The sequence below is a fragment of the Cavia porcellus genome, unplaced genomic scaffold (assembly GCF_034190915.1).
Source record: "Cavia porcellus strain 051 isolate PalLab524CR breed Dunkin Hartley unplaced genomic scaffold, mCavPor4.1 scaffold_14, whole genome shotgun sequence".
Taxonomy (NCBI): domain Eukaryota; kingdom Metazoa; phylum Chordata; class Mammalia; order Rodentia; family Caviidae; genus Cavia; species Cavia porcellus.
The window spans coordinates 22,714,463-22,733,441 of record NW_026947497.1 but is presented as its reverse complement, the minus strand read 5'-3'; the positions used below and the strand labels follow the sequence as shown (position 1 = coordinate 22,733,441).

The 18,979-nt window shown below is 33.5% G+C and overlaps 1 protein-coding gene across 1 annotated transcript in view; it reads right to left on the bottom strand.

The window, feature by feature from the left end:
* Fat4 (FAT atypical cadherin 4) overlaps window positions 1–18,979 on the bottom strand; it is a 156,466-nt gene that overhangs the window by 20,995 nt on the left and 116,492 nt on the right. Inside the window, exons 8-10 of the mRNA XM_063260749.1 lie at window positions 15,390–15,640; window positions 9,089–13,438; window positions 2,065–2,169 (exon numbers count right to left, since the gene is read on the bottom strand). Of these exons, the coding sequence (XP_063116819.1) occupies window positions 2,065–2,169; window positions 9,089–13,438; window positions 15,390–15,640 (4,706 nt within the window). The remainder of the gene's footprint in view (window positions 1–2,064; window positions 2,170–9,088; window positions 13,439–15,389; window positions 15,641–18,979) is intronic.

Sequence of the window (18,979 nt, the reverse complement as noted above, 5' to 3'; positions counted from 1 at the left end):
GTGTTTGGTGCTTCCCCAAAGAAAAAATGACCATGACAGGAAAACATTTTGAATCAATTCAGGACAGCCAGGCAGCCACTACTGCTGCACTAATGCCGATATGAAAGAGGACTTGCAGAAATGCTCCAGAAAGTGGCAAGAACCACGGGATAAGCTCATAAGGGAGGGGGAGTATAGTAAGGAGCATTAATAGCAGTACATTTTTTACTGCGATAAACTTTAAAATTTAAGTATCCATTGTATCTTAAATCATACCTCTGAGAGTATATTACATAGATAATAACAAAAGAGTTCTAAGAGCTTATAATTATACAGGCTAAATGGCCTTCACCAAGTCTGGTGGACTTTGTTTTTCCTCAAACATAATCTTAAAGAAAATCTGAAGAATCTAAAAAATGTTTAAAATCTAAACAACAAATCTTTTACTGATGAAAAGGTAAACAGCACAAATTTTTTTCCAGCTTCAAAATTATGGTTACAATGTTTTATAGGATGCATGTGTTACCCACCTCTAGCTGTTTGTTTGAGGCATTCCATTTGCTATTTTTATTTGTATCTTTCACCCACAATGAATTTGAGAAGGAAAATGCTTTTTTTATTTAATTCAATTTTTGTTTTCTCAAATTACGTGTTGGTGTTTCCAGATTTTTTGTTTTCCTTTCTTTTATAAGTGCTTATATTGTTAGCTAACAATGTCTAAATGTAAATGGTGTTTTCTGGTTTTGCTAGAAGGAATAAGGAGGAGAAATTGCACTGCCAGCTACATGTCATCTGCAGACATTTTAATTTATATGGTACTGTTCCTCTTTCCCTAGGAATCTCTGGCAGGATGAGAAGGTCTTTTCTGATCCCAAAGCATCTCCTCCCAACAGGGAATGGCAGCCTTATCAGCTACACTTCAACAACAATTTGCATTTTTGGCATTAATTATCTTAAATCCTCATATTTTTTATTGGAATGTAAAGGAATCTCTACAAATGTAAACACTTCTGTTCAGCCATTTGAAAAATCATTTTCCACTTTCCACTCCAATTCCTTTTTCTTTCATTCCAAAACACAAGTTAAACCATGAAACCTGATTTGTGGTTACCTTAAAAAAAAAAAAAAAAAAAAAGCAGCCTCATTTAGCATTTTCAGAGACCACTAAAAGAAAGAATGTTTTAGGAGATCGAAATTTGTGGTTAATTTTGACCTTGATACACCTATTACTGCTTCACGAGCATTGCTGGTGAGACTGGAAGCACAGCAAAATATACCAAAAAATATATTATTCGAAATTTCTTTATTATTCAAAGAAAGAACAAAGGTCATCTGGAAGATGAATTCTAGACAAATTCTATGTTGTGAGGCAAAGTACCATTTAAAGAAATGGGAGAATCACAAACATATGAAACTGAGTTAATGTAAAAGTTCTTTCAAATCCAGTTCTCATAGTTCTTGGTTAGCCCAGTGCTGGTAACACTGGGATTAAATTTAAAAGCAATCTTTTATTTAATCCCTCCAAGGTGAACAAACATGGGTGGGTGCAAAGAAATTCTCCTTAATAACTTTCTTTCTCAGAGACCACATTAATCTGAATTTCTATTAATTATTTAGTATTAACTACAAAAAACAAACCTATTGTGAAATTGTGTATCTAGTTACTAAACCTTTCTCATAAGTGATTAACATTAATGAGAAAATAAACAAAACAAAAAAAAATTTGACAGACTCTAAAAGAGATTTGAAATAGAGAATGACATAAAATAATGTTTAAAGGATTTTTAGTAAATAAATTCTAGATTGGAAAGAAGAGATTAGAAATATTTGAGAAGAAATAATCTAGGAAGAACAATCTTTATTTAATTATCCTTAGTAGATTATTTTTCTAATGTTTATCCAGAGCAATTTATTCAAGATTTTTTTAATTAACCTTTAAAAGTTTTAAATCTTTGAGATTTAATTTCATTATGACATGGGAAATACAATATTTTCTTAATCACTCATGGTCACAAGAAAATGAAATTACTAAATTTTATGCCAGGGTAGAATAATAATTTATATCAAGAAATAAGTGATACTTACCAAATGGACAATGGCAGTAATACGAATCCACACCACTTTGGCAGGAACCACCATTAAAGCAAGGATTGCATTCACAGTAATTGACTGAAGATTCACACATTTTCCCTAAAACATGTAAAATCATTTTAAAAAGTCTTGCACATAAATGTAGCAAGGTCATAACCGTGTCACTACATGTAAAAATCTACCACAAGACATTATATCTTAAAGAAATACAAAAACATTTCACTTGGCATTGAGATATATTGGAAAGATAGCTCATAATTCAAAATCACATTTAAGTGGCTCATTGTAAAGATGTCTAGTATAATATTTAGGAAATAACTCACATAATCATCTTGGGGAAAAACCCTGTATTTGGAAAACAGTACAGTGAGCATATTTAAATCCTCTTGTAAATTTATTTTCTTGCTGTGTGTCCCTTCATGTTTCACCCTTTATATGTGGAGAGTTGAAACTTTCATCATAGCATTCTTCTACTCTACAGATTTCCTTAACTCCGATTTTCAAATCTAATTTACCTTGTGAAACTACAACTTTTTTATTTTCCAAGAATGTGTCTTACCTCATACATACCTTTCATAAAGAACAATAAGAAGAAAACAGATCCAATATTTTCAAACACCTATTGACAGGTTATATAACTTTCTCATTTTTTTGTGTAAAGATAATACCTAAGCAGCAGATTTCTCATTATATAAAAATTTTTCTCATACATCATCTTGTTAAATAAAATCAATCAGTATTGGCTGAGTTGATGGAGTTTAGGCATTCCGACTTCATGGAGGGAATTAATCCATATGAAAAGAGACATCTTTCACCAGTGAAGGTGAGAAGCCCACTAACATCTAATATGAAGTCTAGAAAACTACAAAACTTTGACACAGACTTACTTAGGTCTTTAGCTCCCATTGTCAGGTTTCGTGATACAAGGGATGAATATTTGATCACATGGTAAAAAAAATGTACTGTATAGATCTTGTTTTCATTGTTTATTCTTATATAACCTTATCTATGTTCCAATGCCACTGTTCAGTCTATTTATTTAAATTTCAATATATTTGTTAACATACTTGTAGTTTTCCAATTTCAAAAACCATTTAGATATTATAATTTACAGTTAGTTTTTATTACCTGACTGGTAATTCTTTATGGGAGGTTCTGTAAAGTTATTTTTTACTTCCCAACGTGATTACACTATTGTATATATTTCATGAAATCATATACATTTAATATATACAATTAGATTTAATGTTCAGCATGCTGTACTTTGTCAGGTCAACTGCATAAACATAGTCAAAGTTCCTGTTTAAGTGAGTTTTGCTTTTGTGATTTGATTACGTAGCCACCATTCTACTGGCCTGACATTGTTTCAGTAAGGTTTTGTGACACTGCTAAGCCCATTTCTGTACATCATAGAATTATAAAGGCAGCATTTTTTCCTTTATAAATAAAATTAGTAACCTGCTTACAAGGCAAAACACTGAGTAAAATATTTCAGAATAGTTTTCTGTTCTAAGAAGCGAGCAAAAAAATAAAGAAGTCACTAATTTGAAGTCACAGACATTAGGGTTCAGTATGGCAGCAATGTGCTAGATTTCAGGAGCAGACCAGACAACGTTACTATACACTCGTGCTCCACTGTACACTAGAGAGATGCATCTTCATAGAATCCCCTCCTATGTTGTTTCCCAGATGGAGGCCTGATAAACCAATTTAGAGATGTGGATTTTGTTTCTTACCACAAAACCATTATTGTGCAATAGAGAATAAATAAGACCTACTGGCAAAACTTTTATCATATATTTACCAGCAGCAAAATTATTACCCATTCCTTCCATATTTTTCAGTGTGAGGGAATTTACATAGCACACACACTACTGGGCTAAGTATAGTTTTATTTTTTTCTTCTTTGTTTTTCTGAAAATATCTTTGAAAGTAGTGTTAAAAATACTATTTATTTACTTTATTACAAGCAGATTTATGTAAAATTTATAACATGATAAGATACAGCAAAGTTGATAATTTTATTTCTTAAATTCATAGATCTCAGGAACTAAGAATTACAATTTTAGGGGTGCACTGTCACCTATACTTAATCAAATACACTCAGTCTCTTCTCTCTGACAAAAAGCATGAAGAATATATAAAAAAAAAACATTGATTTTTATAAGGCTCTTCAATTCTTTTTTGAATCTGGCTTGGAAATACTACCTTTTAAATTTCTGTTTAAACAGCAATAAAATAAATTTAGGTGTTTTTGTATATAATTTACATAAATCACTTATCTTATTTACCCATTACAAACTTAAATTTATTTTACATATTCATCTGACTTTAATTTAAATACAAAGTATAGGTTATTGTAGTTAGTTCAAAGAGAAGTGTGGTAAAATTCTCTAAAATGAATAAGACATTTGCCTGTATTTAAAAACATGCTGAATGTAGATATGAAAGAAGTTAAAAATTAATAAGATTAGTTTTAAGAATAGATTTCTTTAAAAACTTAAATTCTCAATAGAATATGATTTTTCAGGTATAACATAATACAAATAAAAATGAGCCAGAGAAAAAGAAATTAACACTTTATTTAACATTTTGATTGAAAAAATGTTCTTTTTCTTAGAGATGATAATAAGTCAAAATGCATAAAACTAATTCCAGAAATTAAGTAAAGGAAATAATATTGAATTTTGAAAATAGTCTTACTTGTTACACTATGTAAATTATTTACCATTCATAAATGTAGTGTTTCTCCAATTATTGAGTAAAAATTATTTTATAATTCAAAGAGATTGCCATGCCATTTAGGTTGAAAGACACTTTGAAAACTCAATGTTTTAATTTAAATTATTAGTGGAAGTTTTTTTCTCCTTTTATATGAGAAAACAATGGCATACTTTTACTTAGAATCAAAAGAAAGACTCTAAATACATTATCTCTCAGGTTTGGAACATTCATGCTGTATTATTACCCAATTAGAAATCAACAGCAAATTCTGTACTGTCCCAAATTGCTAGCTCCTACAACTGTAGTGTTACTGGCATAATGATGATCAGAGGATGCAGCACTCTGAATTACTCTACCATGCTCCTGGTCTAATAATCAATGTGTTGGAGCACTGTGAAGTAAATTCTTGGATCATTAGCTTAATTAATTCTGCAAGTCAATTAACAATACTCGCCAATGCCTTGAGGCTTGAAAATGCACAGACAGGACTTACACAGAGAAACACAGCCAGTCCTCATGAACACAAGGAGCTTTCTTCTCTTAAGATCTGTTTACTCTCATAGCAGCTGTTTAGAAGAATAAACTGATCTCATTGCTTTGACATCCATCAATTAATTGTGTTGACATGCACTATTTATCATAGATAGAAGGAATTGTGCTTTAGGATATAAAATTCTTTGTATATAAGGAATGGCAATTGCTGCCAATTAAAATAAGTGAGCAAGATTGAGTTCAGTGTATCTAAAGAATTTCTAAGATTGTAGATTAAATTTATGGAAGAAAGTTAGCCTAATCTGCACATTCAGTGGCCAAAGTTGATGATGTGTTGAACAAACTGAATGTACTGTGAATGCCTATGAATATACAAGGATACATTTTCAAGCTTCACTTGTCCAAATACAGTTTTATGTTAGATTTTATAGAACAGAACGAAATTCCTATCTACTAAATTTGAATACCTCATCAAGATATGCCTTTTCATAAATTTTAGTTTAATTGCCTCCAACTTACTGGCTTAGATCATATGTATGCTACATGATGTTATTACTATGTTTGCTTCTCTTGTGTTTTATATGCAGAGGGTAAGAGGGTTGTGGGTAACTATCAAAGAAACACTTTATGTGGAAATGCAATTATTAACCAATATTATTCTATGATAAAGAGATGCCATTCAATTTGCATCTCTGTGTTCATTAGCTTTTAAATATTAATTTTACCAAAAAAACATCTATTTTAGCCAGGTGTTGTAGCACACACTGTAATCCTACCACTTTGGAAGACTAAATCAGTAGCTATTTTTGCACACTGTAAAAGTTTTCCATTATTTTAAGAGGCACTACTAAGATAGCCCATCCAAGCTTGCTGTTTCATAGGGTTGTGGTTTTGTAAAAAGAGAAACAAATGCCCATTTTTTCACCATTGCATTATAAAGCATCCACAAATACCAGATCATATGTGATGTTCCACAATATTCATGTTGAGACTACTTAAAAACAACTATATGACTATTTTCTGCAGAAACAGACATTCAAGCTACTAGAAATCCAAGATGTCTATTCCTTTTATAAGGTAACGCACCACTTAAGGTTCAATGCCTAAACTTACTTTTGGAAATAAAAAAAAGTCAAAACAAAAATTAAGCCCTTCGACTGCATTCCATATTTATTCACCAAAACTCCTTCACACTCTGATTTTTATGTCCCATGATCAAAGTACTCATATATGATAGTTGTGATTTTTTAAAAAAAATTACTCCTTCCATCTTTATGAAGGAAAATATTCACCAAGTTTTTTCAGGAAAAGTATACGCACAACTTAAATACAATCCTTTATATATGGAAAATACTATTTAAACTGTAAAATGATATCAGTGTGAATACATAGATCTCATCCTCCTCTGAAATAGAGGGACCTAACTGGAGAACATAGAAAACTTCATCTGGTGATAAACCCCGGGCATTATTCCAAACAGCTCACCTCAAATACATCCAGATGTGTGAAAGTAAATGAAAGCGTTAAAGGGGCTGGGAGCTAATTATGCTACGATAGATCCATATTTATAAGTAGAGTCTACCTACATGCTGAACTGTATAACATCAGCCTTTCCTATTAAGTCCTGAATGCCAGGGATGTGCTAGAGACAGTGAAAACCTGTGTGTTGAAAAACACACACTGAAGAGATTATAGACTGTAATTGTATTTTTTTACTAATGTTCTATTAAATGCAAGGCATTTTCTTTTCTATTAGAAGACAAGTACTGATTTATAGTTTTATGTTAACGTTTTCTTCTAGAATCTCTTGGAATTCTGAAGTGTGAATAATATGAACTATATTTTCTTTTAATTTATAAGGTACATTGACAACAGAAGTAATTGTTGGTAGTCATTAAACTTTGTGAAAAATCCAGAAATTAATCTGTCACATGTTTAATACTACAAAAATTAATCTTTCCTAACACCTTGTACAGTTACTCAAGGATACTTTAAGTGATACGAGAGTTAAATTACAAGAAAATGTTCTTAATGTTGAAACATAAAGAAACTTGAATGGAATATGTTACAAATTTTAAAATTTTTAAAGCCTTTTTTGTGTTTTTTTCTGGTAACTAAAAACATTATAAACATGTTATAAAATAAATTCAATTTCTCTAAGTCATTCACTCACTTAAAAAATAATTGCTATTCTAGATTTATTATGTTTATGGTCCTATAGTCATACTAAAAATGAAGTTTAAAAAATAAACATTTAAGGTCTAAATTTGTGGCCACATAATTTTAATTTACATACCTTCACATGACTTTTGTCCTATAATTTTCATTTTCACATGTAACTGCAAGATGTTCTCTATGTAAAATCCTTGTTCTACTAACAATCACTCTTTATAATTCTTAAAGTCTCTCATTTTGCATCAATTAATAAGCCTCTTAGTCTGTTAATATTTGGCACTATTTCTAACACCACATAAAATATGCAGTGGTGTGGGTGTGTATGTGTGCATGGGTGTAACATTTAGGAGGAGTATAAACATCACAATTTGTAATTCCATAAATTAAAACTATTGATAAAATGCAGTGAAAGTCTACAAAAGTAGCATAAGGAAAATATAGGTGATTTTAAATAGCTCAAATGGCCTAAATAAAAGTGAATATACATAGGCCTCAGTGAACCATGGCTTCACTAAGACACTAGATTTAACCAACGTTAACAGAAGGAATATCTACACAATCATCCAATCTCCCTCTTTCTCTTCTCTCCTCATCCTTCTCAGACTCTAGTAGTCACTACTGTGCTTCCAGATAAGACACAGAACATGTGGAAATTGTCTTCTGCATCTGGTTTATTTCATTTAAAATGTTCTTTTTTTTTTTTTCCTGGCTTACCTGAGAAGTCAGCCTATTATGTTCTCTACTCAACTACTAAAACTAAAAAGCCATTTAAATCTTAATCTTACTTTTCTTTTTGGAACTAGGGATCAAACCTACTTGCCAAGTAGGCACTTGTGTCACTGAGCTAAATCCCTGGCCTTAAATCATAGTCTTAAAGTATGACTCTTCTGTACACAGTGTGTAACACATGGATGATTATGATTCCAAAGATCATAAAATGAGGATGATAATGTGAAAGAATCAACATCAATAATTGCTAATAATTATTTAGGACACAAAATGTTCCAGGTCTTATGCTTTACATGAACCATCTACTTTAAAATTTATCACACTCTTTTAAGAAAATATTTTGCTTGTTCTAGGCATGGTGGCATACACCTGTAATCCCAGCAATTGGGAGGCTGAGGCAGGAGAATAGTCACAAGCTCAAGGCCAACCTTGGCTACATAGTAAGCTTAAAGCTACCCTGAGCTACACAGTGAGACTCTGTGTTAAAAACAAACAAATAAAAAAAAACTTTTTTTTATAAGAGACACTGAGCAAACAAAGAGTATAAGCTGTGGAACTAACTGTAGATTTCAATCATTATACTACTACAAATTAACTACATCACTTTCAAAAATTTATTTAAGTTCCCTCCAGTCCAACTCTCTTGTATGTAATAAATATTCTGACATTACAAGTTTCTGGCAAAAAGTAAAAAAAAAAAAAAAATATATATATATATATATATATATAAATATATATAAATATATATATATATATTTACTGACCAATATTAAAGTCTTCAAAAATGTTATGATTATATTCACTCTGATGAAAAGATATTTAAATGATAAAGTCAGTACTTTCTACTATACATGGCATGGTTAGTGTTTTAGGGGAATAAGGGAACACACTGTCATACCTGTGTATCCAGTTTTGCAAACACAGTTGAAGCCTCCTGGAAAATTCTGGCACACAGCACCATTCTTGCAAGGACTGGGTAGACATTCATTGATATCTCTCTCACAGGCCCGCCCGGTGAAGCCTTCTGGGCAACTGCATGAAAACCCTCCCACTAAATTGTGACAGGTTCCTCCATTGTGGCAAGGGGTCGGAAGGCATTCATCTATGTCTATCTCACACCAGCTGCCGGCATAGCCTGGCAGACACTTGCATAAGAAAGGCTGCAGAGGTTCATTTCCCATGATGATAACAGGGAGGCTCTCATGGCTCTTCAGCGTAGAGCCCACAGCCAGTCTTCTAATACAGCTCCCTCCATTCTGGCAGGGACCATGAGTGCAGGCGTCATGGTCCACAGATTCTACCTTTACCCCACTCTGCCTGAGAAGGATCTCTTTGATGCTTTCAAAGAAGGTGGCTACACCACTGGGATTCACATATTGATTATTATTGCGCTTCACAGCTGCCAAAAGAAACGTTCTGTTATTCTCTTCATATGCACCATACAGTTGCACAGCAGTTCCTAAGCCAGTTAGCTGAGAACTGGCAATGCGTAAGAAATGCAAGTAGTGGTTAGTCAAGAAGTCCTTTACTGTCGGTACACTGACTCGAAGCAAGATGCTGTTATCCACTGTAGCATTGGAAAATCCGGCAAAGAAAACTCGGATGTTGCTTGTGACTGTGCTGTGGACTCCGTCATTGCTAAGGACAGTCAGATCAAATGTGCCATCTGTGGATCGTGGCTGGGAATTCAGATCACAGGTGCCTCCTAGAATACTGAAGAGGCTTGTCACTCCGGAAGTAAGGGAACAGTGGAAACTGTCTAACACATCTGGATCCTGTGGCTTCACAGAGCCTAAAATTCCACCAGGAAATAAGTTGCCATAATAATTAACAAATATCTCCACGGTCCGAGACTGAGAAGGATTATCATTTTGGTCTATAACTGTGATGTGCACCGTTCCTGTGGAAGACATTTGAGGAACACCAGAATCCCTGGTAACCACAGACAGATATAAGTCTGAAATCTGCTCTCTGTCAATCTCTCTGGTTGTGCTCAGAACTCCAGCAGTGTTGAGACTGAAATAATTGGTGGCAGGACCTGTGCTTAGCAGGTAGTAGGTGAAGGGGCCTTGATTAGGCGGGAGATCGGGATCCGTGGACTGAAGGGTCATCACCAGAGTTCCTGGGCGTTTGTTTTCCATAACTTCACCTTCACTGATGGTCAACATGGGCCCATTATCGTTTATGTCTTCCAAGGTGACTAATAAGGAGGCGCTTCCTGTTGCAGAGGGAGTTCCTGAGTCAACAGCCAAAACTGTGAGATTATAGATAGGTAGGGTTTCTCTATCTAATTCAGCAGTAACAGTGATTTGTCCTGTCTGTGGATTAATGGAAAAGGCACCATTTTCATTTCCTGATCCAATAAAATAAGAAAACCTGCTCCAGCTGGGGATAGAATCTGAGTCAAAGGCACTGACAAAGGTCACATGAGTTCCTATTGGGACCCCTTCACTGATCTGAACACTATAAATATTTAAACTAAAAACGGGTGGGTCATTGGCATCAAGCACGGTGACATTTACAGTGACCTCATCTATATCAGCACCTCTAATGCTGCCAAAATTCTTGGCCAATACCTTCAAAGATATCCTTTCTTCTTTTTCTCTATCAAGAAGTCCAGAAACATAAATTTGTCCAGTTCTCTTATTGATCTGGAAACCTTTCTTTCGACTATTACCAAAAATCAAATAGTGTACCTCCCCATCAGTGCCCATATCACGGTCACTAGCAAACACTTCTCCAACTATGGTACCTTTAGGAGCTGCTTCTGAGATTTCAAAATAGTAAAGTTTGGAAACAAAGCGAGGCACATATTCATTTGTCCCTTTTAATTGTATGTTAACAGTGGCAAAGCTACATCTTTCTTCATCAGGCACATTGAAGGCTTTCACAGTAAGATGGTAGCTCTGCTTGGTTTCAAAGTCTAAGAAGCCTTGGGTAGTGATGATTCCTGTGTTAGGGTCAATGACAAAGAGGTCACTGTCTGATGACTGAATAGAATATGCAATCACAGCATTGGTCCCAGAGTCAACATCAGTTGCATTTAGGTGGATAACTGTTGTGCCACTTGGAGCATTTTCCAAAACAGTAGGGAAATATTCATCAGGAACAAACACTGGAGAATTGTCATTCACATCAATCACATTTATAGTCACACTGCAGTAACCAGTTCTTGCAACCCATCCTCCATCTGTTGCACGAATAGTTATTTCATGTTTCTGGCACAGCTCATAATCAAGAGCTTTGGCTAACACTAACACACCTGTGGAAGAATTGATTGCAAAAATGCCTTCTTCATTTCCTGCAGAAATGCTGTACCTAACTAAGCCATTCATGGCTGCATCTCGATCTCTGGCAGAAACAGTTCTGACAATGGTCCCAATGCTGTGGCTCTCGGGGATGGTTGCGCTCATGTGGCTTTGAGAAAATTCTGGGGTGTGGTAGTTTTCCTCAGTGACAGTTATTTGAACAGTTGCTTGGGAAGAAAGTGGAGGGTTTCCTTTATCCTTTGCTGTGACTGTGATTAGAAAGTTCTGATTCAAGTCAGAAATCAGGGAAGATGCTACAGAAATCCATCCAGTATCACTGTCCAACTTAAATTTACCTAAGTAATTTTCATTAGAAATGAAATATTGCACTTCAGAATTCAATCCAAAGTCTTTATCGTCTACTGCAGTCACTTTGATTAACTTTGTACCAACTTTAACATTTTTGGTGACTGGGGTAAAATATTTATCGCTAAGAAACTGAGGTGCGTTGTCATTACTATCGACTATGTTGACAGTAACAGTTGTCTCACTAAGTAAAGCAGGATTACCCCGATCTGAAGATGTCACAATGAAACTATGTCTGTTAATGTTCACGTTGCTGAAGCCACTGACATTCTGGTATTTTAAGACCTGTTTATTGAAAATCTCTCCAGTTGTGGCATTAATCCTGAAATATTCTGACTGAGATTTTATAAAATAAAATACTTGTCCATTTGATCCCTCATCAGGATCCGTTGCGTATACCTGAGTCACTTTGGAGCCAATCTCAGCAAGCTCAGGGCAGTCTAAATAATAGGAGGGTCTGCTAAATCGAGGAGCATTGTCATTGATATCTGTCACAAATATGGTGACATCTGTACTTACAGTCCATCCAGAATCATGTGCAGAAACTCGAATTCTATAACGGTCTGTATCTTCCCTATTTAAAGGTCTACTAATAATGATATCCCCTGTGTTGGGGTTAATTGTAAATGGAAGACTTGTGTCCATTAAAGAATATCTGCTAACTGCATTTGCACCAATGTCTTCATCAGAAGTAGTGACACGTGTAACTATGTACCCTAAAGGGGAGTTTTCAGGAACATGGGCACTAAATATTTGAGAAAATCTAGGAGCATTATCATTTTCATCTAAAATGTTAATAATGACTTTTACTGAGGTACTTTGAGAAGGGGACCCTTTGTCTGAAGATTTTATGGTTAGCATATAATGAGATACTTTTTCTCTGTCTAATGGTCGAATGCTTCTAATTTCACCAGTGGCATGATTGATACTGAAACTATTCTCTTTGTTGCCATTAACAATTTCATAATCCAGTTGTCCATTTGGTCCACTGTCCTTGTCCACTGCAGAAACAGTAAGTATTTTTCTAGGAGAAAGGTTTTCCAATATTTCTGATACAAATGGATCTTCTTTAAAAATTGGAGAATTGTCATTGACATCTAATACTGTTATGTCAAGTTTCTCATAAGAAGAGAAAGGAGGGAAGCCTCCATCCCTGGCCTCTATCCATACAACATACTTTTGTATCTTTTCAAAATCCAAAGGCTGGCTAATAGTAACTTGTCCTGTCAATTGATCAATTTGGAAAGTATTTCCAAGATTCCCACTTGCAATATAATAGGACAAAGTTTCTCCTCTCAAAGAGGATCCTGTAATTGTGGTGACAAGAGTTCCTGGTGGTTGGTTTTCAGGAAACATGAATGTTTGTTCTTTGACTCTGATTTTAGGAAAATCTGCCTTGTTCACAAATCTCACAGTGACTGTTGTAGAATCTGTCTTTGGAAATGAGCCACCATCTTTCACATGGACAGAAAATGTCACTTCTGAAGCTCCGTTAAGTGGCCCAGCTGCCATGATTGCTCCCCTCATTGGGTCAATGTGAAATTTTTCAGAGTTTCTACCCGAAAGAGAATAATGCAGTTCAGAATGGGGTCCAATATCAGCATCTGTAACTGTGACTGCAAAGACAAAGGAACCTAGAAAAAGAAGGAATTTATAGTTATAATCACATAGAAACCAAATGAAATATTAGTAGTAGGTCAATGTATAAAAAATCCATATTGCTGCTTAATATGACTTTTTTGCCTCATGTTTACAGTATCTTCTACATGTTCTCTGAAGTTCCCCAGTCAATATGTTTAATGATAGTCTTCAGAGATTGATGTTTTATTTGCTCATTAAAACCCATACAATCTACTGGATTTAATATTTTTTAGTATGCCTTTGAGAGAAGCACAATGAAAGGTACCAGCTTATCATTCAAAATCATAGCTCCCAAGAGAAAAATCTGTATGTAACACATTCCAATAAGCATGATAACTTACAAGCTTTGTAAAGAGCTGTGTGCCTACCAGAGGGAGGAAAAATCATTGCCCCATTATGATTTAAAATACCTTTGAATTAGTGTACAACCAATCATGTCAACAAAAATGATGTTTCTAAAATTACTGTATCATGATAACCAGTGTTTCATAGCAAAAGTCTTTTACCTATGACCTATAATTGCACAGAAAGTATGTGTGAGCATAAATATGTATATATGTGCATAAATAAATTAAAACAACTATAAAGTAGTACGGAATAAGAACTGAAGGGAGGCTAGACCCAATTTGAATTCCTAAAGTTAATGCTTTGAACAAGTGCCAGTGTAACAGATTGTAGTCTAAATATGTAGAAAAGCTTCCATACGGACATTTTTTTTTTTTTACATTCTCATTCAGAAACACTTCCAAACACCCCTAGAGAAGAGTGTGTGACAAAAGTAAAGTCTTTTATTTTAAAAAAATGAAGTAAATTTTATAGTTATAAAATGCCTAATGAGGAAAACACACTTAAGCATACCTCGTTTTGCAGGGGAGATGCTACAGGGCATCACCATACTGCATATAATTAGAATCAGGTCTGAAAGCACAATTTCACCTAAAGACTTTCACCAGAGATTTTCGATTTTGATATTTGCATTTATTTTGCTAGAACATCAGCATGTACATTTATGGATTTTATACTTTCAATTGGTATCAATTAGCCATTCTCAGGTTGACCAAAGATCAACAATTACTAAGAGGAGAAATACTTAATCCATGTTTTCCTAATTAAAAATACTTGAAAATGAAAAACACTAAGTTAATCACAAACTATGCATATTTTCCTGTTTGAAAATTCATCTAAAAATTCCAAATGTCAGATTGTGCTATAACACAGACATTTGACAGAATGCACAAGAGAGACATATTTTACAAATAAATGGTATCAACTAAATTTAAAAAAGATGCAGGAAGGTGACTGCATATCGTCAATCTGAAAGCAGTTTGTAAATTGTGCCATAAACTTACAAATAGAAAAAACTTACACTCAGAAGAACTGGAATAAAACATAGATATTATTTAGAATTGTATAGTCTTTAAATATTTTATAAAATATGTATCTATGAACAATTGAATAAGATATTTATTTTTCACCAACAATTATATTTGAATGCCTACTACTCTTAGGTAATGTTTCAGATGCTGGGAATATGACATGAAAAACAGAGACAATGCTCCTTCTCTCAGGAAACTCACAAAATATAATTTAAGAAATTAAATTATAAGCATCTTTAAAATGAAGTAATATCTATTTTAGGTATTTATAATGTTCAAGAAACATTAACCATTAGTAATATAAAGATGTAGCAATTATAAACAGCTGTATACAATGGGTCTAGGAAAAAGAGTTAATTTACAAGCTTCAAATCTTCTTCGATTTTACCTGGCAAAACAACTTGAATTTTACAGAACTTGCAAAATAAGCTTATATAAAAATAAATATCTCTTTGTGAAGAAATACATATCAAATATATCTGATATATATGTACATAACATATTGATAGAAATATCTGATTTATATATTTGGCGTGTGTCCATGTGGTTGCATAATCAATTTGATTACCTGGGAGAGTAGGAGAGGGGATGTGTGTGACATATGGATGATGTTGAAATCTTGGTGGGTTGTCATTGACATCAGTCACAGTTACAAGCACACTGGTGGAACTGGAAAGAGACTCCGGAGACCCAGCATCACTGGAGACCACTATCAAAGTATAATTATCTTTTGTTTCTCTGTCTAGTAATGCACTTGTGATGATTTGTCCTGTGGATGGGTTGATGGTGAACTGAGAATTTCCACCAATGATGCTATAACTAAAGCAGAGAGCAAAGACAGGTATATTGTTTTTAGTTACCATGCCATAACATCTTATTTACTAATATCGAAAATATTTGCTAATAGTGAAAAACTGAAGTATAAATGTAAAGAAATACATTGTAAGCAACATCGTACACAATGACAGAATATGGCTAGAATAAAAATATTGCAAATGTTATGTGGACATTACATTGATAACTGTTATTGCAGAAGGTCCAATGACTTCAAGCAGGGTTCTGCAAGTTTATCAGAAGTCTCAAATCACACATCACAAAATGAACTCAAACATTACTGTGTTTTAAATAAATGAGCCTGACAGTATAAATCAGGGACTTGCTCTAATACTGTGGCTAGTTGCCAGGACCACAAATGAATTTTTGTAAACCAACTAAAGAATTATTTTTCTGTTGCATACCATAAAAAACCTGCGAAAATCAGTTGGAGAGCTTATTTAAAGACATTGCACCACGTTTAACATGCATTGGCTGTCCAGGAAAACTAAGGAACCTATTATTTATACAGAGATATTCTTGGTTATTAATGCTCTCATCTGTCACTCCTCATATGGCTATGTTGCTCTCTTGTCTGGGGAGGTATGACATCGTCATGGAGAGTTTGATGCTAACCAGATTGGCTAACAAGCAGCAGTTTCCACTGAGAAGAGCTTTTCTTTTCTTTGTAGAGTGAAGTGTTCTCTGTTTTCAGATTCCTGATGTTATGTCTCAGGTGAGATCCCAGAGATCAGAAAAGAAGTAGCTCAACTTAAAGGTTCAGGAATTGCTTATGATCCATAATACAAAGTTGGAGGATAACAAGGAAAGACATGTCTTCAAACGTCATCTTTACTCCAACAAAAAGATATGCTTGTTGGAATTAAAGGCATGCTTCTAAGGCTTAGTGTCCATATAAATAAAGTAATAGAAAGTACCTAAGAGAAAATACAGAGCTTAAAAAAAAGCTACACTGTGGCCAGTATGTATACATTCCATTATTCTCACAGCTTTAAACAAATATTTCAGCATTTTAATCCTCTTTAGTGCAATAAAATATGTAAGAGGTGATATTTAGAAAGAACACAGTTCCTATAAAATTAAAAAAAAAAAAACAAGAAAAAGAATTTAGAAGCGACTTAGGAAATGACTTTGGGACTGACAGATTACTTCACCTTGCTTAGACACTGAGACTTTCAGCACACTCACATGCCAGAATCAAGAGTGACTGACAATAGAAAGAGATACACTTCCTGGACCAGAAGTGACTCTTTATAAAGTAGAAATACTGACCCTGTAGAATAAATGATACTGTTCCCATTATCAAAATAAAAATAACCAGAGATTTATGGACTCCGTCTGTAAGAATCAGGAATTCAAGTCTCCTCAAACAAGCAATCTAACTTACCTTTTAAAACAAGTTTGTAGAACATGCATATGATTTTATTTTGGAAAATTTATTGTTATCAATGTATGTAGAAATTATTACATTTTTAATTTAGAAATTAAGCGTGGTTCAATTTTTAATTTTTAACATAAAAAATAATTCATGTATACTGCATGAGTTTTTTTAAAACTTTTATGGCAGCAAAAATCAAGGCTCAATCAAATTGTACCTTAAATATTCTCATAAAATAAATGAAATAAAATATGAATGATGCAAAGCAATTTACATTTTGACTTGGAATGTTTATATATGTCAGAAACATGGTATGGGAGAAGGATCATTGTGTTGAAAGCAAATAATGAGGCATCTGGTCTAGGTTGAAATAAATAACACAAGAACCTTACACTATGCATTTGTATTTTATGTTGTCATAAATGTTATTGTCCATCTATTGATAGGTAATATATTTAGCATTTTTGTAAAGTCCTATTCATATGTCGTTAACTTTTTAAAACTTTATGAAGTTTTACAGTGGATAAAAAGTATATTTCAAATTGGATATAGTCTGTAACAACAGTAGCATCAAAATTTAGACTCACAAGGTGAAAACAGAGAAGAAATACAATGAGCTCTGCAGATGGCTTTAAGCTAGAATAAAACCACACCCACATCCTTTATTGAGGGCTTGTTTCATTTTTTATCACTCAGGTATGTTTTTTCTGCTTCTGTGGGCCCATATATTTTTGTAAGGTTATGGAGTTTACTGAATTGTGTTTTGTGTTATCTTTTTAACAGGTAAACATCTAGGCAGTCATTTAAGGATTTTCAGTGTACCATTGATATGTCAGTATGAATTGAACACAACTAGGCAATGTATCTATTCTTTCTTTAAAAGTCAAAACAATTCTAAGAGTTCAGTTTTAATTTGGTATTTTTTCTACAGATGAAGAATATGAATCTAAGGGAAATTAAAACATTTGCACAAAGAATCTCAATCTATAAATGGTAGATCAAGAGTTGATTTTCTATTTTTGTGACTTAACCACGGACTTTTTCCTTTTAACTATAACATAAAGAAGGTAAAACTCAACTGAGGGAATGTAACGAAGATGAGAAATGCTGTATCTGGTTGCTAAGACCAAAATTAACTGTTTTTCAAGGGATGTCAATACAGTACTGGTTTACATGGGTTTAGTGCAAGGAAAATCAACAAATGTGTTGATTTATTTTCTTATTTGAGAATAAGAAATTATTGTTTTGCATTATTTGCACAGAGATCATTGTTATCTGAACAATGAATCTATTGTGTTGTATATTTAAAACTAAATATCTTCACTTGATTTTTTAAACTTTCTTTGCTTCTCCCTGAAATCTATAAAGGAAATATGAACTTTGCTGTATCATAAACAGATAAAATCATTTAGTAAGAGGCCAGATTTTGAACACAGTTCATTTGGATATAAATTTAACCAGACTAGTAGCACTTAAATTCATAAAATCTCTGAACTTTTTTCTAAGACTTCATTCGTTGTTCATAAATTGATGATTCTACGTATACTTCCTTCAGTTGGTAGTTTTGTGTATTAAACAAAATTCTATATGTAAATCATGTGGCATGGTAACTGGAAAAAGGTAAGCAAACAAAAGTCTAGTTTTACACACATAATACAGTGTGTATACTTATAAAATAATAATCTATTATATATTATATTCCATTCATATACATAGATACTTAAATGGACAGATCAACCAAAAATCACACACAGAAAGAAGCTTAGTTTTAAGCTCACATCCTAAATGGAAGATACAGGAAAATATACGTAAGACAAGGCAGTTGTTCCATAACACTGCAGAGAGCAAGTCTAGGTGGACAGAAGATACAGAAAAATTTGGACTGGAACGATTAAAATTAAGTCATCATGGAACAGAAATAAGTTTCAAATAAGCTTTGAAAAGGT